The sequence below is a fragment of the Balaenoptera physalus genome (genome assembly GCF_965194825.1).
Source record: "Balaenoptera physalus genome assembly, chromosome: 3".
NCBI lineage: Eukaryota > Metazoa > Chordata > Mammalia > Artiodactyla > Balaenopteridae > Balaenoptera > Balaenoptera physalus.
This window is the reverse complement of record NC_138890.1, coordinates 2568254-2590359: the sequence shown is the minus strand read 5'-3', so window position 1 is coordinate 2590359 and position 22106 is coordinate 2568254. Positions and strand designations below refer to the sequence as shown.

The 22106-nt window shown below is 55.5% G+C and overlaps 1 protein-coding gene across 8 annotated transcripts; it reads right to left on the bottom strand.

Moving 5' to 3' along the window:
* Positions 1-1646: 1646 nt before the first annotated feature.
* TLE2 (TLE family member 2, transcriptional corepressor) lies at positions 1647-21104 on the bottom strand. 8 transcript variants are annotated; one of them, XM_082456889.1, is made up of 20 exons: positions 20985-21104; positions 20810-20907; positions 20356-20419; positions 19829-19873; positions 17255-17317; positions 15280-15421; positions 14422-14907; positions 14059-14078; positions 12806-12913; positions 12409-12453; positions 11688-11837; positions 10060-10198; positions 9062-9222; positions 7901-7977; positions 6887-7136; positions 6210-6457; positions 5933-6080; positions 4207-4357; positions 3332-3408; positions 1647-1942 (listed from the first exon to the last, which is right to left on the bottom strand). In XM_082456889.1, the coding sequence occupies exons 1-20, from the start codon at positions 21006-21008 to the stop codon at positions 1835-1837; spliced, it is 2604 nt and encodes an 867-aa protein (XP_082313015.1). In that variant the 5' UTR covers positions 21009-21104; the 3' UTR covers positions 1647-1834. The 8 variants fall into 8 exon arrangements, 7 of the variants coding, with proteins under 7 accessions (XP_082313015.1, XP_082313018.1, XP_082313019.1 ...); XM_082456892.1 differs by lacking the exon at positions 15280-15421 and having other exon boundaries at positions 14422-14605; positions 14833-14907; XM_082456893.1 differs by lacking the exon at positions 15280-15421 and having other exon boundaries at positions 14422-14602; positions 14833-14907.
* Positions 21105-22106: the final 1002 nt, after the last annotated feature.

The window sequence follows — 22106 nt, the reverse complement described above, 5'->3', positions numbered from 1 at the left end:
GGAACTGGACATAGAGCCCTTCTTTTTTTTTTTTTCTTTTTTGTTTTTGGCCACGCCACGCAGCACGTGGGATCTTAGTTCCCCAACCTGGGATGGAACCCGGGCCACGGCAGTGAAAGCATGAAGTCCTAACCACTGGACCGCCAGGGAATTGCCTGGAGCCCTTCTTTCTGCTCCACTGAGCTCATCTGATCTCATGGAGAGATGTTTCCCAGCCCTGCCTGCACAGTCCCAGGGATGGGGTCCTTGGTCCTTCCCAAGTTACCTGTGTCCCGTTAGATCAGTGCTTCTCACCTGGGGGCTGAGTCTAACCCCCGGGGGACACTGGGCCATGTCTGGGGACAAATGTGGTTTGTCACGACTGGGAGTGCTCCTGGCCTTGAGGGGTTGGGGGCCAGGGACGCGGCCTAGCACCCCACAATGCCTGGGACGGCCCCACAACCAAGAATTATGCAGCCAATGTCAGCTGTGCCGAGGGAGAGACTAGTTTACGGGGTGGCTCTTGCTGGCCAGCACTTTTCCACCCTCTCAGTAGGGCTCTGAAATCATCATTTGCTCACCCCATCCTGGGATGAGCAGTATCGCAGGTGGCATCAACGGGTCTGGTCTCCCTAACTGGAGAATTATCCTATCTCCATCCCATGCCTTCAGAAAGCCCCTGGGCATGACTGTTTCCAGCAGCGACCCTGCCACCCTGCCATCTCCCTCCAGAAGTTTCCCAGCAGCAGCCCTGCTCTGCCCCCCAGCCCCCTCTAACCCATGGTCCTCGTGGCAGCCCCCGTGAACTTCCAGAACCCAGCTCTGATGGCTTCACCACCCCCACCGGCCTCTCCCAAAATCTGGCTCACATTTCCATGGGCTTTCTCTGCTTAAGCCTGATCCGGAGCTGAGGAGGAAACCCCACCCCCCTGCTCTCCTGACTTCCACAACGGCCAAGCTCTTTACCTCAGAGCCTTCGCACATGCTGTTCCCTCTGTTCCCAGCACATCCTTCCATCACTCTTCCAAATGGCTGTTTCTCCTCCTTCAGCTCTTCTCTTTGCTGTCACCTCCTCTGGGACTGTGACCTCCGCTCAGCACCTGACCGTGGGCTGGGCATTGTGTGCCAGGCTCTTAGGAATTATCACTGAGTCACAAAGGAAACATGACTGCACCCCAAATACCTTCGTGCTCCACCATATTCCCTAACGCTTTGTAGATGGGCAGAGTCTTGGGGTGAGTCTGTCCCACGGGCTGGAAGTAGAGCAGATAGGTGAAGCTTTGGGGCCAAGGATGTAAAAGCATCCCCCCTGCTACGTTGGCCTCAAAAGCTACACATTGAGGTGGTAAAACCTCCACCTGGAGCCCTGAGTGTCTGCTTGGAGTCGAACCCCACCTGCTACAGGGGCATGGGTGAGAAATAAACATCTATTGTTTCAACCAACTGAGATCTGGGGGCTGTTTGTTACATGGCACAATGGAAGCCACACGGCCCAAGACAACACCCATTTCTTGTGGTCGACCCCTCAGCATTTCATGCGGAATGAATTCCTTCAGTGTCCAGGTGAGGAAAAAGAGGCTGACACAGCTAGCAAGTGGCCTTCCCTCCGGAACAGTGCCCAGAAAGAGCAAAGGTTCCTGGCTCCTCAGCCCAAGACAGAAAGGCAGTTGTGATAAATACATTTATTTATTTCCCCAAAGTCGCCCTGCACATCTGGTCCCACATCCAGCAGGGGAGGACGTAAGGGGGTCAGCCAGAGAGCAGATGAGACTTAGTGCTCAGAGTAGGACTGGAGAGGGGGTCCTGGTTGCCCCTCCCTCAGGAGTTGGGCCAGGGGTGCAGGAAGAGTGGTGTCTCAGTAGACCACCTCGTACACGGTGGCCTTCTTGTCCCCAGAGCCTGTCACGATGTACTTGTTATTCCCAGAGATGTCACAGCTCAGCACGGAGGATGACTCCTTGGACTGTCGACAGGGAGGGGAAGGGGGAGAGAGAAGGGAGAGTGAGGCACGGCCAAGGCCAGCACGGTCTGGTTCGTGCTCCTGACCACCTGCAAGTTCAGAGCAAAGAGGCAAGGAGACTGCCCACAAGGGTGAGTCTGTGGTCCAGGCTGGGCCCAAGCCAGGACTCAGGGGAGCCCAGCGTGGGGAGCCTAGCAGGGGGGAGGGAAGAAGGGTGACACATTTTCCAGAGAAAGGTCCTTTGGAACTGAGCCTCTGGACAGGTGACAATGCTCCTGGGAAGAGCGAGACCTCGGTTCTCTGGAACAGGAGAACTGCCCTTTCCTGGGAAACTCAGAGAGGGTATGCACCAGGCATGAGGCCACACAGCACAGCAGAGGACTAAGGCTCACAGCAGGATGACCTACACCAGCGCTCTGCAAACTTTTTCTGTAAAGGGGCCAATAGTAAATTTTTAGGCTTTGACCTGAAAGCTCACTTAAGTCCAAATGCACTCTGGCCATACGTCCAGAGATCAAATCAGTCTGTGTTACATCATCTCCTTTTTCTTTTACAACCCTTTTAAAAATGCAAAAACCACTCCACATCCAGCAGGATGGCTATAAGAAAGACAACAGAACAAGTGTTGTTGAGGATGGGGAGAAGTCGGAACTCTCACACACTGCTAGTGGGAATAGAAAATTTGGAAAATAGTCTGGCAGTTCCTCCAAAGATTAAACAATTATCAGCAATTCCACTCCAAGATATCTGCCCAGGAGAAATGAAAACATGCATGCACACGAGAACTTGTACATGAATGTTCACAGCAGCCAAAAAGTGGAAACCACCATAGTGTCCATCGACGGGTGACGGATAAACACAATGTGGTCCATCCATAGAGTGGAATATTAGCCTTACAAGGGAAGGAGATTCTGACACCTGCTACAACGTTCATGGACCTTGGGGACATGATGCTCAGTGAGAGAAGCCAGACACAAAAGGACAAATCTTGTGTGGTCCCACTCATATGAGTCATCAAATCCATAGAGACAGGAAGTAGATGGTGGGGGCCAGGGTCTGGGGGACGGGATGGAGAGTCAGTATTTGATGGGGTCAGAGTTTCAGTTTGGGAAGATGATAAAGTTGTGGGGATGGATGGTGGGGACGCCTGCGCGACAGTGTGAATGTGCTTAATGCCACTGAGCTGTGCGCTTACAAATGGTTAAAATGGCAACTTTTATATACATTTTATCGCAATTAAAAACAAAAACAGGCTGTGCACAGATGTGGCCCTCGGGCTGACCGCTCTGCTTTAGTAGCTCGTGGCTGGTGGGGACGCTTCCCTGTTCAATCCCCACTGGGTCCCCAGGCACCTGGTGTCCTGCGGGGATGGGGACCTCAGACACGAAGTACCTGGAAGATGCTGGCTCCATATGGCGTCCTCCAGGCATTGAGCAGGTTGTCTTTCCCGGTGCTCACGAACCACCGCCCTGGGGGAAGGAGGGCAGGGAGTTCAGGAGCGGGGCAGACTGGAGGAAGCCAGGGCTGGGGGCTGTGGGCAGAGGCAGGGCAGCCTGGTCTGGCCTCTCTTCTCGCTCCCTTTCTCACACCTCTGCCTGTCTCTGGGGGACAGGAGGCCCCTTAGCTGATGCTCGAGCTTCCCCCCCACATTCCAGATACTGAAGCCAAGACCCCAAAGGGCTCCAACTGGCCTTCAAGAAGGGGGAGCCCCAGGAGAATGTTGCCAGATAATAACAGGGTGCCCAGTTACATTTGATTCCGAGATCAACCACACATCATTTTTAGTACCAGTGGGTCCCATATAGTACATTCTCTGTTTGTTCGGCTTTTTTTTTTAAGTATATGTTAAGTTTCATGAAATACTTGGGACATATCTATACTAAAAAAAAAAAAAAAAAAAATTTTAGTGTAAGTATAGCCCATGCAATATTTGAGATATACCTGCACTAACACATTAGTTGCTTTTTAGTATAAGTATGTCCCACGTATTTGGGGGACATACTTATGCTAATAAATTATGTGTTGTTTAGTGTAAGTATGTCCCACAAAATACTTGGGATATACTTACTTATGCTAACAAATTCTTTGTCCTTTAGAGTATGTCCCACGCAATACTTAGAATGGGACAAGGAATGATTGTTTACCTAAGATTCAAATTAAACCAGGGACCCTCTTTTTCTGTCGTGGGTTTTTTTTTGTTGTGGTTGTGTTTTGGCAACCCTGCCCCAGCGCCCCGGAGTCCCCACCCCAGACCGGCAGACACACACCACAGGAGGCAAATTTGAGGGAGAGCACACAGCTCTCGTGAAGATGCAGCTGGTATTTCTCGGGCTTCCGGACGTGCAGGATCTCCACGTTGCTGCTCTCCATGCCGACCGCCAGCCAGTCCTGGTTGGGGCAGTGGCCCAGGGAAAAAATCTGCGGGTGAAGAGGAAAGAGAGGAGATGAAAAACCCCTTGGGATGTGGGGGGGATGCCCAGAGCTGGGGGGCCAGGGCGGGGAGGGGAGATGTCCAACACTCTCCCGCTGCAGCTCCCGCGTGGAGAAGCAGCTGGCCCTGGGCCTGGAGCGCAGCAGGCAACTGCGTGTTGAATCATTAATATTAATCAGAATTACACGGAACCCTGGGGCCTCATATCCATTATCTGCTCTGAACGCACAACAGCTCTGGGAGGGAGGGAGGGAGGGGGCGAAGCCAGCAAGGACAGTAGCTCCCCTTCAGCAGATGGTGGAAGGGAAGCTGAGGCCACATCCAGCTCAAGGTCACATAGCAAGTCCATCAAAGACCAGGCCTTCTGACTCCCAACTTGGAACTTTCCCCACTTGCCAACACCAATTTTTACTTTGACTTGAACGTACGCGGTGGCTTCATCAGTCTGTGCCCCATGCCCAGCACCACACAGAAAGGCGTAAGACCCTCACCCATCCTAAGCCTCTCAAAGTCTTACTGACAAATGAGACATGTGTGGAAAGAACCATAAATTCACAGCAAAGCCTGGAAGGTTTCACATGTTCCTGGCCATACAGAAGTGTTCCTGTATAAAGAAGGGCCCGGTGGGATGCGAGATATTCACCATGGGATCACCAGATACGTATGCCACCCATCTAAATTTTGGGGACACGGGATGGACAACTATACCCACCTGCACCCCTGATTTCCCTATCAAAGGAAGCTTCAAGCTAAAGAGAAGGTAAAAAAAGAAAGAGTTTGGGGGCTAGTGCCCACCAGATTTCAAGGAGGGGGCAAATTGGAGATGCGTTTTGAAGGATGTGTAGGAGTTTACCAATGGGAGAAAGGAAAGGAAAGGCATGTCAGCCAGAGGGAACAGTAAGTGGGGAGGTCCAGAGGTATCACAGGGCATGGTGTGTGTGAGACTAGAGCACAGAGGTCTTAAAGAACAGGCCAAGGAGCTCACAACCTGCCCCCAAGGCAATGGGAGACAGGATCTGGGTCCAGGGTATCTGAGACCTATCCTTGACTCTTTGCTCAGCCCTGGGGAGCCCCATGTTTCTGTCCAACCCCTTCACCACATCCTTCAATCTGGCCTTCCACAGCACCCCCAATAAAGACCTCTCTGTGTCCGGCTCCTATCTGTCCCCTGGGGTCAGCAGCTCCCCCACGATGAGTCCTGGTGGGGGGCGGTGGTCAGGAGCTCTCAGTAGGGTCAAGGGGTTGAAGGCTGAGAGGAGAAACCAGCTACACAAGAGACAAAGGAACAGAGGAATGGTTTGGCAAGAGCATCTGGGAAGATGATCTGAGGGTCTTAGTAGCCCCACAGCTTGATACGAATCAGCTCCTTTGTGCTTCCCTGTGCTGTCTTTGAAGAATTAAATAGGAAGGTCTGTGGATTTGTCTCAAGGACAAGAAAGATGGACACAGAGAGCAGGTAGTTGGTCCTGCCCGGCATCTGGAAGTGGGTTACTCAGGGGGAGAGGAAGGGAGGCCAGATTCCTGGAGCTTGTGTCCCCCTTCTGCCAGATCCTGTGTGGCACCTGGGAGCTGAAGTCATGCTGCTGCAGCTGGCGGCCCTCCCGCAGGTCCCAGCAGCGCACGGTGTTGTCCAGGCCCCCTGTCCAGAGCCGAGTGCCGTAATCAGAAATGTCGATGCAGCTGGCCCCATCCGTGTGGCCCTGGAATTGCCTGGAGGAAGGAGGGCCCAGGTGTCCATCCTGGAGGTGGTGCTGTTTCAGCATCCTCCCAGGCCGCTCCCACAGCACAAAGGGGAGACGGCAGGGGCTTGCCCGAGGTCACAGGGCACCGGCCACCCACCTGACCATGGTCTGGTTCTGCAGGTCCCAGACCACGATGTTGCCGTCGCTGCAGCAGGAAAAGCAGACCTTGGCGTCGGGGCTGACGGCCAGGGCGTAGCAGGCGGGCGCCGAGGAGGTCAGCTCCGCCTTGATGCGAGGGGTGGGGGCCGCCAGGTCCCAGATGGACAAGGTGCTGGCCTCACCACCCACTATCAGACTCCGGCCGTCCGGCAGCAGCTTGCAGGAACGAATGTAGTTGTCCCGGTTCTGGGAGGGGAGAGAAGCAAGGGCGTGGGGTAGGACCCTCAGCCATGCCTGCTGGAGCCCAGCTGAAGAAGCCACCCCAGCTGGCCTGTAAGCTCTGCCCTTGGTTGGCCTATAAACTCCACCCTATTGGCCTTAATCTCCAATCCTGTTGGACTGTAAGTTCCACCCTCATTAGCCTATAAATCCTGCCCCTGGTTGGCCCATAAGCTCCACCCCATTGGCCCATAAGCCCCAACCCTGTTGGGCTATAATCTCCACCTGTGGGTGCCCTAAGAGCTCTGCCCCAAATTGGCCAACAAGCCCCACCCTGGTTGGCCTATAAACTCCACCCATTGGCCTATAGCCCCACCCCTAGGTGGCCTGTAAGGTCCACCCGGGTCGGCCTATAAGCCCCGCCCCGCTGGCCTGCAAGCTCCGCCCCGCCCTCACCAGGCAGTCCAGCTGGGCCACTGGCGTCTTGGCGCCCGGCTGGCCCACGTCCCACACCTTCACACAGCCCTTGCCGCCCGTGTACACATGCTGCGTGGAGCCGCTGATGGTGACCGCGCAGACCACCTCGCCGTGCGCCAGCGTGTGCAGCTGCCGCGCGTGCCGCGGGATGCCAGCGCCCACCAGCGCGTCAGAAGGGAAGGGCACCGGCTGCATCTGCCCGTCCGCAGACACATGGAAGGAGTACGCCCTGGACGGGAGGTGGGGCATGACGCACGGGGAGCCGGGACCCTCCCCACCCTCACCCCCCTGCCTGTGCCCCCCTGCGTTTAGGGACGGGGCCCCAGGATCAAAGGTCAGCGTGATACTGAAGAGGAAGGGGTCCGGCCGTGGCCTGGTGCATGGTAAGCGAGCACTTAGTGAATCTCCGTGGAACAGAGGATCCAGGAAGATGCCTTGTGAGCTCCAGAGAACGCAGTCCAATAGCAGCCACCGGCCACAGGGCCAGTTAAATTGAAAGAAATTTAAAATTTCAGTTCCTCAGTCGCAGTGACCACATTTCAAGTGCTCAAAAGCCACAGATGGCTGATGGCAATCAGATAGGACAGCTGTAAGTGTAGAACATTCCCGTCATGGCAGAAAGTTCTACTGATCTTGGGGCCAGGTCATTCTCTAGGGTGGGGCAGTCCTGTGCATTGAAGGGTGTTGAGTAGCATTCCTGGCCCCCACCCACTACAGGCTTGAAGCACTTGGGTGTGACAACCAAAAATATCACCAGACATCACTTAATGTCCTGGGGTTGGGGGGTGCGGTAAGGAAGCACAAAATCTACCCCCTGCTGAGAACCACTAGTGTAGGCTTTGCTTGTTACATAACCCTCTATCCAGAGAGCAACTCCAGGAGCCCCGATTATCTTACAGAAGAGACTTTCTGGAAAGGCAGAAGGGAAGCCCAACACCCACCCCACAATGTAAGCACCTGACAGGAGGCAGGGAGCCCCACCCTGGTACTCACGGCTTTCCCCCAGGGATGGTGGGCAGGGAGGAAGAGATGGACGACCCTCGGAGATGTGGATGAGACTCAAATGCCATCTGCCAAAACGCCAACCGGGTGTCATGGGCGGATGACTCAAACCCACAACTGCCCTCTCCCATGCTCATTTGCCATATTCCTCTCTGTTTATCAGAGAACACCCCCCCCCAATTTGTTTATCAGCCCCTCCCCAAGAAAGGGGAGATGCCCTTTCCTTTACCCATCCTACAGATGGGAAAGTGGAGACTTTCACATGAGGGAACCCCAAGGTCTCTGGCTGGGGAATCCTATGGCCCCAGAGGTGGGAGGATCCTGATGAATCTTCTGTCCAATGCACAGAACAGGGGTCAGCAAACTCTGGCCCCCTGCTTGTTTTTGTAAATAAAGTTTTATTGGCACACAGCCACACCCATTCCTGTATATGTTGTCTATGGTGGCTTTTGAGCTATGAAAGCAGAGTTGAGTAGTTGTGATAGGAATCAACTGGTCTGCAAGGCCAAAAATACTTACCATCTGGCCCTTTACAGAAAACGTTGCTGACCCCTGTTCTACAACTCCCCGTGCAAGTGCCCACCCAGCCTCAGGCCTTGAATAACTCCAATGACAGGCATTTTATTCCCTCTGGAGGCATCTACACCCACTTCAGGATGGCTCACTCCAGCAAGCATCCGTCCCAGTACTGCCCTCTGGGGCCCACGCAGACCCTGTCTCCTGCCCCTGCCCCAGCTCAGGAGTCTCATGCCTCTCCTTCAACTCTTCCCCATGGTACATCACTTCCAGTCCTCTCCCTGGAGTAGTCCTTCCTCTACAATCTACCAGAATCACCAAAGTCCCTTAAAAATCAGGGCAAACAACTGTACACCAGGCTGAAGGGGACCCTCACATCCCATGGCTGAGGTTCTCTGGTTCCCTTAACGCAACATAATCACAGTTGCTCTTTCCACAGTCACAGGTGCTTATTTGTATTAAGCTTGTGGGGCTACTGAGACCCTCAGATCGTCTTCCCACATGCACTTGCCAAGCCAGGACTTTCCTCCCTTTCCCCATTCCCTGGTGTCTCTGTGTGTACCTGGTTTCTCCTCCCAGCCCCCAGCCCCTGGGCCCTGCTCACACGTCCTGGCATCTCCCACCCTGAGGACTCACCATGGGGGAGCGTCCATACATCACAGAGCCGCTGACCTGGGGGGACAGGTGGAGGCTGACGTAGGAGCTGGGCACAGAGAGGTCCCCATTAAGGGCGCTGTGGGAGGCCAGGCTGAAGGATGTGGTGAAGGGACTGGACAGGGTCAGGGGACTCCTCAGGGCTGAGAGAGAAGAGACAAAGACAGATCTTCAGACACGTTGGATCCAGATCCTGCCTTCCACTGCCTTGGGGGAGCTCCAGGGCTCTCATGCTCTGGCCCAGCATCCATCATACCCTGTCCTATCTCCAGACATTTACAGATGCTGTTCCCTCTGGCCAACAAGCCTTTCCTTTTCCTTTTTCAGTTGTTGAACTCTTACTCAACCTTCAAAACCCAGATTCAATGTCCAGCAACATCTCAGGAACATCCTTGAGCCTCCCCACTCCACCCCTTGCCTCCAACCTGGCCCATCTTGGGTCCCTTCCTCTACCCCAGCCCTGATCACAGAGAGCTGGGAATTTTGGGGTCTGGGTCTCCTCCCCCACCACCTGGGAGCTCCTTGAAGGCAAGTTCCAGGGCTAGTTTCTTTCTGGGACTCCAGAACCAGCCAGAGCCCGGCCACAAGACAGAAAAGAGGAGCACTCTCATCCCCACATTAATGATGGGGAAAGTGAGGCTCAGAGAGGTTGATCACTTGCCTGAGGTCACACAGCTGGTGAGTGTCCAAAGCTGGCCTGAAACCCAAGCCTGTCTAACTCCAAAGCTTGTCTCTCCAGCACTGGGCTGAAGCCCCCGAGCAAGTCACTTCCCCTCTCTGGGCCTCAGTTTCCCCGCCCATCAAGCCAAGGCAATGAAGAAACGGAGGCCCAGAGTGAGGCAGTGTCTAGTTCTGAGTCATGGAAAGGGCAAGGCAATGCCCCAGCTGGAATCCACACGTCCTGCCTCCCCCACCCCCCACCATTTTTTGGAACTCCCCGGAAAGGAGGCCTGTCCTGGCAGGCACCAGCAAGTGCTCACCAATACTGTCCGTGGAAGGTGCTGGCTTGGCCGCGAGCTGGCGGAGGTGACTGGTGGAGCTGGGCCCAGGGGTGGACGCGTCCTGGGGCGGGGAGGAGTCGCAGGACTTGGAGGCAGGGGTGCCGGCAGGAAGATCGTTCTGGGGGAGAAAGGGCAGGGCACCTGGTGCCTTGCAGCCCAAGGATCTGGGCAGAAGGTGAGTGGGAGGAGGGAGTACACCTGGAGCAGGCCAGGGCTCATGCAGGGACACACACACCAGGGGAGCGGGCTCCATAGCCGACCTCCTGAGCATGGGGCCCGTGTGAGCATCTGCACGCATCGGAACACCAGGCGGACGCCTGAGCGTCCACCCCACGGGGTGCACACACGTGCGTGCCCACGGGAACCCAGGCAATCTTGGGAGTACTGCGCATGCGTGTGATAAGGTACACAGGGCAACCACAGGTTAAGGGATATGGTGAATATTCCTACGTCTGGGGCATGGTGGGCGCACAGGGATCACGAGAGAAGGCGATGCACAAAGTTAGAGGCTGTCGCATCCTTTAGGGCCAAGGAACAAACTCTAGGATGGGCTCTCGAAGCAGGAGACCACAGTATGCTCCCAGATGCAAGACCCTCACCCAGTACAGCTGGGCACCCCCTTGCTCCCCACGAGGAGCTCCCCCACCGCTGTCCCTCCCCATGGGGACCCTGGAGGAGAGGGGAAGCCGGACCTCCTTCACAGAGGAACAAGCTCTGTCTCGGCTTTCTGCCATCGCTTCCTTTGCCTTTCAAGAAACTTCACATCCTCGTCTTGTGTGGGTTGCACCCTATCTTTCCTTTACAAGGTCACACATTTTGTGATAGCCACACTCACACACCCACGACAGGGAGTGGATGGTGCCAACGTGGGGACCAGGGGGGCCTTCTCCATTAGAATAGCACTGCCCCTCCCCCTCTTTGTCTCCTTGGAGTGGGAGGAGGGCACAAGAGATGCGATGGGAGCCCCAACCTTGGCAGTTGCCATAGCAACCTGCTGGGAGGGGAGGCCTAGAAACCGACAGTCTCCCTGGTAAGGGCAGGGCAGGGGTCTGGGGAAGATCTGGGGGCAGGGACAAACGGAGCTGAATTGAGAATGCCTGGGGGAGTGCTTTTAGGTGGTCCATACAGCTGGCATTAAACATCAGGAGGCCCAAGGACAGAGTTGTTCTGGTATGGGTCATCTTTTCTTGCAGGGACCACATCTCAGGTTGGGGCTGGTGTGTCCCCAAGGCCTTAACACTCCCAGGGCTGGAATCAGCCTGGCCAAGCCAGCAATTCTATAGTTTCACTGTGTTTATTTTCACCGGATTTCCTATTTATTGCAAGAGATACTTGGTTTCCACATAAGATGGTGAGCTGCCTTTTAATATTATTTACAAAGTTGCCTTTTCAGATTTACTGAGGTTCGGTAGAGTGAGTCCACTTAGGAAAAATTACTGGACTAATGTAGAGGTGGTTTTTAGGAAGGCAGCAAAATAATCACGAAGGGAATCCTGGACCACAACAGCCTGCTTCATTTCTCAACACCCCACATCTAATGTGGTAGAATCTGTTTCCAGGTCCCCAGGATGAATAAAATGAGTTTCAAGGCTTCCCCTACTCCTTACCAAGACGAGCTCCTTGGCTCTGGGGAGCGGTGAGCCAAGGCTGGAGGCCAAGGAGGCTGGACTGTCCACCAGGTCCCGACGGGCAGGGATGCAGATGGGTGCCTTTCCACATGGGGTGGTTGCTGGGCTGGGGGGCTCGGAGGGTTGGTCCTGGGTTGGCAGTGATGATGGGGGGGGGGGTGAAGTGGCAGGGGAAGGAGAGGCCCTCTCTATACCCTGCCCATGTCCCACGCCAACCTCTAGACTGGGCACTTAGGACCCACCTTGGGAGGATTATGAAAACTCCCTGAGCCTCAGTGGACTCATCCGTAAAATGGGTTAAATGACATAAGCACAAATAGCAAGGACTATATATGGGCTTGGTTTTGTTTTCCCCCATTGAACAGATGGGGAAAAGTGAGGCCGCGGAAGGGGGTGTCACTCCCCCAAAGTGAGACCGTGAGCCAGGGCTTGAAGCCGCTTCCGTTGCCCACATCCAGGGTTCTCTCGGTCTCAGTTTCCCCACCTGTGCTACGGAGAGGAGGTCAGCCTGGGGTGCCCCAGTTTCTCCTACTTCCCCTGGCCCCATGCCATCCCCATCCCAGCCATCCCATAGACAGGGGAACACCAGGACCCCCACTCCCTCTGGGTCCCCCAACTCCCCAGATAACCCACTGCCTGCTCTGTGCCCAGACCTCCTAGTCCTGAGGTCAGAGTGGGAGGAGGCTTGGCCCCGACTCACCTCGTCCACCACCAGGTTGTAATCGCTCTTGTCCTCATCACTCTCCTGGGGGGACATGGGGGAGAGAGCTCACCCTGGCCATGCTCCTGCCTCCACGCCCCCTTACATCTCTTCAGGAGGGTTTGACTGGGGTTCTGGAGCTTGGTTCATTTGCTCAAGTACAAGGGAGGCCGGGGGGAGGGGGGAATCCTTCAATGGAGGAGGATGGAGGAGATGGAGCTGAGTGTCCAAGAGGTGCTGTGTGGCCTCACTTTACTCCTCTGTGCAGTGGGGGAAGAGCCAGAGACCAGGAGCCATCCTTACCTCCTTCCCAGCTCTCGACCCACAGGGGCAATCAATCTCTCAGGCTGGTCCGCCTCCCACACTGTCTGCCCACCCACGTGTGCCCCCCACTCACATAAGGTCCCGACAGATCCTTCTCCTCGGCTCTCTGCTTCCCATTGCCACCCGGGCCGCTGGGTCGCTCCTCTTCCGCCACACTCTCTGGGGGTGAGGGGGATGCACTCTGCAGAGACACAGGGCCCCAGACTGCGTCCTGGTCCAGCCAAAACCAAGGATCCCCTTCACTGTTATTAGGATCTGTGCCTCAAGCTTCCCATCTGGGAAAAGGGACCTTCCAAGGGCAGACTCAGTGGGGTCATGACAACCACAAATGTCCCCAGACATCGCCCAGGGTCCCCTGTGGGGGGCACTAGTGCGAACTGAGATGAGCTCTAAGTGCAAAATGCATTCGGATCTTGGAGACGTAGTACAATAAAAAGAACGGAAAAGATCCCATTAAAACTGTTTTAGGTTGGGAGTTTGGGTTTTGTGGGGGGCATGAGCCAACCTTGCAGGTCTCCTTGCATGGCCCTGCAATAAACCTTTCTCTGCTCCAAAAAAGGCAACAAAAAACAAAAAAACAGACTGTTTTATGTTGATTACAGGTTGAAATATTTTAGATGCATTGTGTTAAATAAAATTTACTATTGAAATTCATTTCACCTGATTAACTTTTTTAATGTGCCTACTAGAAAATTTACAGTGGTTTACACAAAGCTAAACGTGTGACTGAAACTGCATAAACACACACACACACACACACACACACACACACACACACACACACACGAGTGCATGTAAAACCATGAAGTGGGAATAAGCCCTGTGGGTTGCACCCATGTCTGTTTCCTGGCTTTGATATGGTATTTTAGTTTTGCAAGATGTTATCATTGTGTGAGGGGTGCATGGGACCTCCTTGTACATTTCTTTGCAACCTCCTGGGCATCCGTAATGATTTCAAAATTAAACAAGTTTAAAAAAATTACCTACAGGGCTCACATGATATTTCTATTGGTCAGCACTCTTGTATATGATAAAATGGAGTGGATGAGGGATAAATTAATGACAAAGGGATGGCTGGAATGCTACCCAGGCATGCATTTATTTATTCAATTGCAAAAAATCGCTAGAGATGGAAAATTTTAAATAAATAAAACTCTAGTCTTATGGGCATCCCCCCCACCACCAAAAAAAAAGGCTACACAGTGAGAAAGCAGGACGCGGTCTCCTTCTGAGCCCCCATCAACTCAGAACAAGCAGCTTCAGCCGCATGTGAAGACAAAGCAAATGTTAGACAAGAGGGCAAATCCCCCATGCCCCTCAACTTACCCTGCTCGGGGCTCTCTCCACTGGCAGGCGGGGGCATGGTGAAGAGAGAGAAGGAAAAAGAATGAGGGGTCTGTATCCCACCGTGCCAGAGCGCAGAGCCCTCCACAGTGTATAAAGCCCCCTTCCCAGCTCAGAAGCCCCCTTCTCCTTCCAACACCCTTGCAAGGGGTGGACAATCCCTTCCCTGCACCATTCAGATAGATGCCCAGAGAGGGACAGAACTTGCCTAAGGACACACAGCCCACTGGGAATAGAGTTGAACCCGCGACCCTGCAGGCCCTTTCATGAGTTTGATGGTCCTGCTATCCTCTCCTTGGGCCCTTGCGTGCCCCCAGCCCGCGGCATCTGGTGATGTCCACTCACCTCTGGACCCCTCGGCCTCCACGCCTGCCCGGTCCTCCTTGGCGACCGCGGCCAGCTGAGCCTGGGCAGCCAGGGCTCCCGACAGCGCCAGCAGCCCCGTGGCACTGCCGCCCACCAGCCCAGCCGGGCGAGGGGTGAGGGGCACAGGGGGGGCGTGGTGGGACAGCGGCTGGAGCTGCTGCTGCTGGAGAGGAGGGGGGTGGGCCAGGGGCGGGCGGGGCCCCGACCGTGCCCTCCCCCCGCCCCCCCCCCCCCCGCAAGAGGCTACGGAGAGAGAGCCCGGACAGGCAGGGTCCAGACAGAAGGGCACCCTTGGGGTCTCCAGGGAGGCCAGAGCCCAGGCCAGCTGCCCACCCGGCACCCCCAGCTTCACCACCCACGGCAGGGCGGGGCGGGGGCCGGAAGACTCACGCCGATGAGGCTGTTCAGCTCCCCCACGGTCACCTGCTTGGCCCGCTCCACGGCCTGCAGGACCTGCTGTTGGTGCTGGGGGTGGCGGGGGGGAGGCGCTCAGGAGAGCCCCCCATCTGCTCGGCAACCCCACCTCCCAGGCCATGCCCTCCGGGGCCCCTCTTCTTCTCTCACTTTTTTTTTTTTTTTTTGGCGTCGGGATCTTAGTTCCCTGACCAGGGATCGAGCCCGTGCCCCCTGCCATGGGAGCGTGGAGTCCTAACCACTGGACCGCCAGGGAAGCCCCTTTTCTCGCTTGCTCTTTGTAGTTTCTTTCTCTCCCTCTCTCCCTTTCCTTTCAAAATCATGAAACAGACAGACAAAGAAACAAAGCATTTAAGTGCAGTTCAAACTAATAATTAGAAATCGGGGTTTATACATCAGGGTCCCTCCCTCGGCACTGCTTACGTGGGGGCTGGGTCACCCTCTGTGGGCGTTCGTCCCAGGCACTGTGGGGTGTGGGGCAGCATCCTTGGCCCCCACTCACTCGATGCCAGGAGCCCCCCCAGGGGTGATGACCACAGATGTCCCCAACATCACCCAGAGTCCCCTGGGGGCAGAGTCACCCCCAGTAAAGAACCACTGTACACATCAGTACCCGAGTACCAACCACCCAGGTCACAAAATACAAACTGGCAGCCTCTAGAGGCCCCGTGCACCCCACCCTCATCCCACCCTCCTTCCTTCCTCTCCCCACCTTCCTGCAGTGATAAAATGTCCTCAATCTGCACTGTTGGATACGGAAGCCACATGTGGCCATGGGCACTTGATATGTGGCTGGTGCAACTGGGAACGGAATGCATCCTTTAATTTAATTTAATAGAAATTTACATGTAAATTTAATGTAATACATTTTAAAAGAAATATAAATTAATACAAATGTAAATGGCCACACATGGCTGGTTGCTCCTGTGTGTGTTCTAAGGCCACCTGTGCACCTGCAACTACCCAGGATGGGGATTTGGGCTGTGTGACACCACTAAGGAGGTGTCAGGGTGCTAACCAGGCGCTCCTGTACAGGTCATGCCTGTGAGAGTGTGTCCAGGCCAGGGATTAGTACATTTTGACTGTAAAGGGCCAGAGAGTCAATATTTTCAGTTTTGCAGGCCAGAGGGTCTCTGTGGAAACTCCTCAACTCTGCCATTTTATGGGGAAAGCTGCCATAGACAATAAGACCATGAGTGGGCATGGCTGTGTGCCAATAAAACTTTATTTACAAAACAAGTGAAGGGCCGGTAACTTGGCCCTCGGGCTATACTTTGCTGACTCCTAGTCTAGAAGCATGGAATTTGCTGGGGCACACGTGTGTCTTAATTCACTCCTTCTTAAAGTCTTTTTACCCTGTTTCCTGTGGTTTTGGCCTTTCTCACTCTGGGCCACCTTGTCCCCATCCTGGGCTTTCAGACACCATCTCTAAGTCTGAGACCAGACAGAATCTCACTCCATCCCAAGAGCCCAGAAACCTCAGATTCAATGAGGTCCAAACCAAGAGGAGCACCTTTCCCTTTTTTTGGTCCCCAACACAGTGAGGGCCCCCCTGTATCCACCCTGTGTCAGAATCCGTCCTCTTGTCTCTCTGGAGACAGGATGCTCCAGATGGAAGCAGGAACAGGGGATGCAAAGGTCCTGAAGAACTTGGGACATTTGCACAAGGGCTAACTTTATTTTTTTAAGTTTCAATGAAGTGCTCATACTCTACTGTTTTATCTGCCCTGTTCCACCTTTTTGTACTATTGTGGTTACAAATAGGTAAGAGTTACCCTTTTAACCACCTTTAAGTGCACAGCTAAGTGGCATTAAGTACATTCACATTGTCCTGCGACCAGCCCCACCATCCATCTCCACAACTTTCTCATCTTCTCAAAAGGAAACTCTGTCCCCAGGAAACACTGACTCCCCGTCCCCCTCCCCAGCCCCTGGCCCCCACCATCTACTTCCTGTCTCTATGGATGTGATGACTCTAGGGACCTCAGGTGAGAGGAATCAGACCGTATTTGTCCTTTTGTGACTGGCTGATTTCACTCAACATAGGGACAAAGTACTAAGGACTAATTTTTATTGGGTGTTTACTAAGCACCCAGGATCATCTTCACCACCTTGTATGTATCAACTCTTCTAAATTTCATGACAGAGGCACAGAGAGGACAAGCCACTAGCCCAAGGCCACACAGCCAGGACTTGGACCGAGGCAGCCTGGCTGTAGGCTTGAGCCCCCCTCCTCCCCCTCAGCCAACAACCCCCCCTCCATCCCTAAGGCCCCAGCCCAGCCAGTGCCCAGGCCCCCAGGCCACCCAGCAGAACCAGTGCCTGTGGCATCCAGCCAGACCCCCTCCCCCACCCTTCTTCCAGCTCCGCTCCCCATCCCCCCACCAAACCCACTCACCTCCTGCGTCAGGAAGGGGATAATCTGAGCACAGATACCACTGAGGCGCTTCACAATCTCAGCCTGGCAGGAAGCAATGGGGAGGAGGCTTGGAGGGGAGGCTGTCAATCCAGAACCTCCACTCCAGGGCATAACAAGCCTTTGCAAAGCTTGGGGTGAGGGGCCTGTCACCCGCAGGTGCAAGTGTGGGGCACGGGCTCCGGGATAGACTGAGAGCCTGGCGAGGACACCGTCCACCTGATGTCCAGGGCAGCCTTGAGCCGGAAGACAGGACAGACAGATACACCACCCGCCAGACCCACTCAACAGAGATTTCCAGAAAGCAGCTGCGCAGCCGCCCAGCACAGACTGGGACCCCGAGGAGCTTTGAGTTTGAGCCCTGGCTGGGCCCAGGTCTCTCTCGGGCATGGCCCCTCTCTGGGTCGTGCCTGCGCCCTGGGGCTGCAGTCAGGGGCGATCCCAGAGCACCACACTCAGGGATGTGATGCTGTGATATAAGAAATATACATTTGGGGGAAAAGAATTTGAAAAAGAATAGGTACATGCATATTGTATAACTGAATCACTTGGTTGTACACCTGAAATGAACACAACATTGTTAATCAACTATAGTCCAATATAAAATAAAAAGTTAAAAAAAAAAGAAAGATACATTTGCTCTTTGCGCCAGTTCCTGGCACAGAGCTCCTAAACCCCTAGAGATTTCAGAGTAGTAGACGCAAGAGGAGCATCTTTTGTTATTCACAATAAGCCTGTTTCATCTGCACGTGAGTTTATTAAGAGGGATGGAACTTTCAATCCCACCCCCAACCCCTGACCTCCGTTTCACCTGCACGTGAGTTTATTAAGAGGGATGGAACTTTCAATCCCATCCCCAACCCCTGACCTCCGGGGAGGCAAGAGGAGCTGGAGGTTGAGTCAATCACCAATGGCCAGTGGTGAAATCAATCGTGCCTAGGTAATGAAGCCTCCCTAAAAACCCCTAACTGAAGTGGTTTCCAGAGCTTCCGGTAGGTGGACACATGGAGGTGCTGGGAGGGGGCGCTTGGAGCGGGCACGGAAGCTCCATGCCCTTCTCCAGACCTTGCCCTGTGTATCTCTTCCATCTGGCTGTTCCTGAGTTATATCCTTTATCATGAAAGGGTGATAGTAAGAGCTTTCCCAAGTTGTGTGAGCCATTATAGCAAATTATCAGACCGAGGAGTGGGTCGCGGGAACCTTGATGTATAGCTGGTGGGTCAGAAGCCCAGGAGGTCTGGACTTGCGATAGGCATCTGAAGTGGGGGCAGTCCTGGGGAGCCGATCCCTGAACCTGTGGGGTCTACACTGTCTCTGGGTAGTGTGTTAGGATTGAGCTGATGTGTAGGACACCCAGCTGGTGTCAGAGTTGGAGAACTGGCTGGTGTAGCAAAAACGAAATATTTGGTGTCAGAGGATAGAAATAGGATACAAAGAGTGTGGTTTTACTTGTAGGTTTCATCTGGGACCTGGGCTGGGCAGGGGACGCCCCATAGAGGCTGAACAGAGGGGAAGCATGTGGGTGGGTAAGGGGGTGTTTTGTCAGCCTGTGCTTTGCCTCTGCCTCAGTTACAGGAGTGCTGGGTGCTGTGTGTATCTGGGTGAGGTTTGTGTCTTCCACCTGCTACCAGGAGGGTGGAACGAAGGCTCCTAGGGCCGGGACCCTATCCCTTACCCTCCCTCCTGTAAGGGGGTCTATTTCATGCACCCATGGGACCACACCATGCTCCAGGCAGACAAGCCCCCCGCCACCTACACCAGACGCAGCAGAGCCCCCAGAGACCCAGAAAAGCACGCAAAGGCAGGTGCCCCCAGGCACTCCCAGCATACCCCTACTTCTTCCCACCCACCAGAAAGACCCTAGGTTCTGCCCGTTTATTCTAATATTTGGATGGACAAAATCCAAGATTCCTTCAACCTCAGAATCTCGGGGTCCCTTTCATCCCCTTAGAAAACATCAGGGTGCATGGGTGGTAGAATCCTCGCCTGCCCTTAGAAACCATCAGAAAATCTCGAGCTCAGTCTCAGGATCTGGGGGTTAAACTTGGGCAACTGAAGTCAATTGCAGAACCTTCAGGTCTAACTCAGAACCTTGAGATCACACTCAGAAGCTGAGGACAATCTCAGAACCTCAGATCATTAGGGTTAATCTCAGAACATTCAAACCAGCGACAGAACCTTGGGGTCCGTTTCAGACCCTCAGGATCCATCTCCAAATGTCAGACATGCTGATCTGAAAGGGACCTCTAAGACTGTCCATTTGTCCCCCTCCTGGGACAGAAGTCCCTCCCCAGCCTGGCTGACCTGGCTGCTGGCTTCTGCTATGAGCCTTCCTTGACAGGGACGCCTGGCCCCTGTCCACTGCCCGACTCTCTCGTAGACAAGGTCTCCAGAAGTTCATTTTCCTTTCGTGAGGCTGAAACCTGGCCCCCTGATCCCAGAGATTTCAGGATAAGACCTCTGTTCCCTGGAGCAGAGGGAGCGCTGGGTCCCTCTCACAACTTCCAGACCGCCGCCCCCTCCCACTGGACACCCTTACCCCCAACACACAGTTACCTGCTTATGCATTTCAATGTTGAGCCCGTAGGACATTTCGTAGTACTGCAAAGGAAAAGCTGTCTGGCAATGTCCACCGTACCCATGGATGTCCAGCTGCTCTGGGTGATGCTGGGTCTTCCAACAGCCCCCAGACTGGGGGGGATCACAGCAGGACCCAGAGCCTCCCAGCTCCTTGGGGGCCCAGAGGGGGAGCCCAGAGAAGAAAGCAGGAACCCCCTCCATTCTCCCCAGGGGAGTGGGGGAGGGGGGCAGTACCCAGATACCCTAGCCCCTCAGAGATGCCCATGAGGAGAGTGGGCATACTTGCCTTATTGTTCTTAAGAGCTGGGAGGGCCCTGAGAGACAGTCTAGAATCCCAAGCAGCCCACTTTACAGATGAGGGAAAATGAGGCCCAGAGCAGGCAAAGGACTTGCCCCAGAGTGGTACTAGAGTCGGGGTTCACACCCCACGTGTTTCCACTCACAGCCAAGCCCTCTTCCCCACTCTCCCCCCCTCCCTGCCCCGTTTTGACAACCCGCCTTACCATGACATAATGTCGCTGCATTTCTGTCTTCTCACTGGCCAACTTCTCACACTCCAGCTTGAGGCTGGGAAGGAGACGGGGCATCGGGATCCCACTCTCCCTGCCCCCCCCAGCAGGGACACCCACGGACCCCTTCTGGGCCAGTTTCCAAAGCGATGGGATTGGCTCTCCCCCGCCCCACTTCCTCACACACACACCCCACCTCCCGCCCCCAGGCCCACCCCATCCCTTCCCAGGCTCAAAATGTCCCAGCACTGGACCATCCGTCCTCCTCACCTGCGATTCTACCTGGAAGCCCTCCCTCCCCACGCCCCTGGGGCCCCTCCTTCCTCCCTGCACGCTGGAGGCCCCGCCCCTTCACCCCAGCGGGCCCCGCCCTTCGCCCCCAGGTGAGCCCCCGGGTGAGATCCCGGGGCCCCTGGGGCGGGACGCCCCCGCCCCCGCCCCCCCTCACCTGTGGTACTGAGCCTGAAGAAACTGGAATTCTTCTTTGATGCGGTCGCAGATCTCCAAGATTGAGAACTTGAAGGGCTGGCCGGACTGAAGCGGGGTCTGGGGGTGGGAAGCCGGGGTCTGAGTTCCCGGACGCGCGACCTCCCCTACCCCCCGCAGCCCGGCCCCCCACTCACCGGGTGCCTTCCCTGGGGGTACATCCTGCCGATTCGGGAGGCCCCCCCTCCCACGCCGCCTGAGCTTGACGATATGGGGACGGGGGCGGAGAGGGGGCGGAGAGGCGGCGGAGAGGCGGCGGCGGGATGGGGGAGAGGCTGGGGAGGGGGGCTGCCCGAGAAAGAAGGGGGCAGCGGCGTGGGGCAGGGGACCCCGGAGTCCCCCGCCCCCCGAGCGAGCGCGCGGGGTCGCGGGGACCGAGGGGCGCCGAGGCCCCTGCCGGGCGGGAGGCGCGAGGCCGGCGCAGAAGGTCGGGCGAGCGGCGGCCGGTTTCAGAGGCGCGGGCGACGGGCCCCGCGCAGAGCCGCCTCCCTCCGGCGGGGCTCGGCCGGGAGCCGCGGGCAGAGCCGCCTTAAGGTGGCGCCGCCGCCCCCCTGCCCACCCGCCCCGTGCAGCCCCGCGACCGCGGCCTCGGCCTTGGGACCACCCCGTCGCTTCCACCAGGGACCAGCGGGGAAACTGAGGCTCGCGTCCAGCCCCGCAAACGTCGCCCCCTCGCCCTCCCTGAGGGCCCATGAGAGAAAAGCCCAATAAATACCTAGTGGTCCACTGTGGGAGTAGCTTGGTGGGGAGGGGGGCAGTTGGGGGCCAGAAATGGCCTTTCTGAGGAAGTGGGCTAAGACAAGGGTCGGGAGGAAGCAGCCTGCCGAGTGCTGGCTGGGAAACCTGCCTGCACAGAAAGGGACCAGGTGAGGGACGGGGCTGCGGGACAGAGCTAGGCCCTCGCCCTTTCCTGGCCTCAGTATTCGCATCTGTAAAATGGCAGAGGCAGGGGCTATTTTTAAAGGACACGGCACATGAACAGCCCTCAGCCAGGTCTGGCACAGAGTAGACTCCCAGAGCTGGGAGTTGGGTTCCGGTGGCCACTACCAGCAGACTGGGCTGTCTCCCCTCTCAGATGATGGGCTCCTAGAAAGCAGAGGTCCCAAGGAGGATGAAAACGAATCTCTGCCATCAGACTGAGGTCCCTCTGAGGGCAGGGGCTCCATCACCCATCGCAGACCACAGATATCCAGTGAGGTAGGAGGTGGGACATTCTTATTCCCATCGTGCTTCTGAGAAACTTCAGGGTTGTTTGTTAA

What these genes read in the sequence shown, in the direction of transcription:
- TLE2 (XM_082456888.1), bottom strand. Translation starts at nt 21,008, where the DNA reads ATGTACCCCCAGGGAAGGCACCCG. An exon ending in AGGATCTGTCGGGACCTTAT is followed by an intron (nt 12,454 to 12,805) that starts GTGAGTGGGGGG and finishes ATGTCCCCCCAG; the next exon opens with GAGAGTGATGAGGACAAGAG. An exon ending in TGTATGGACGCTCCCCCATG is followed by an intron (nt 7,978 to 9,061) that starts GTGAGTCCTCAG and finishes GCGTTTTGGCAG; the next exon opens with ATGGCATTTGAGTCTCATCC.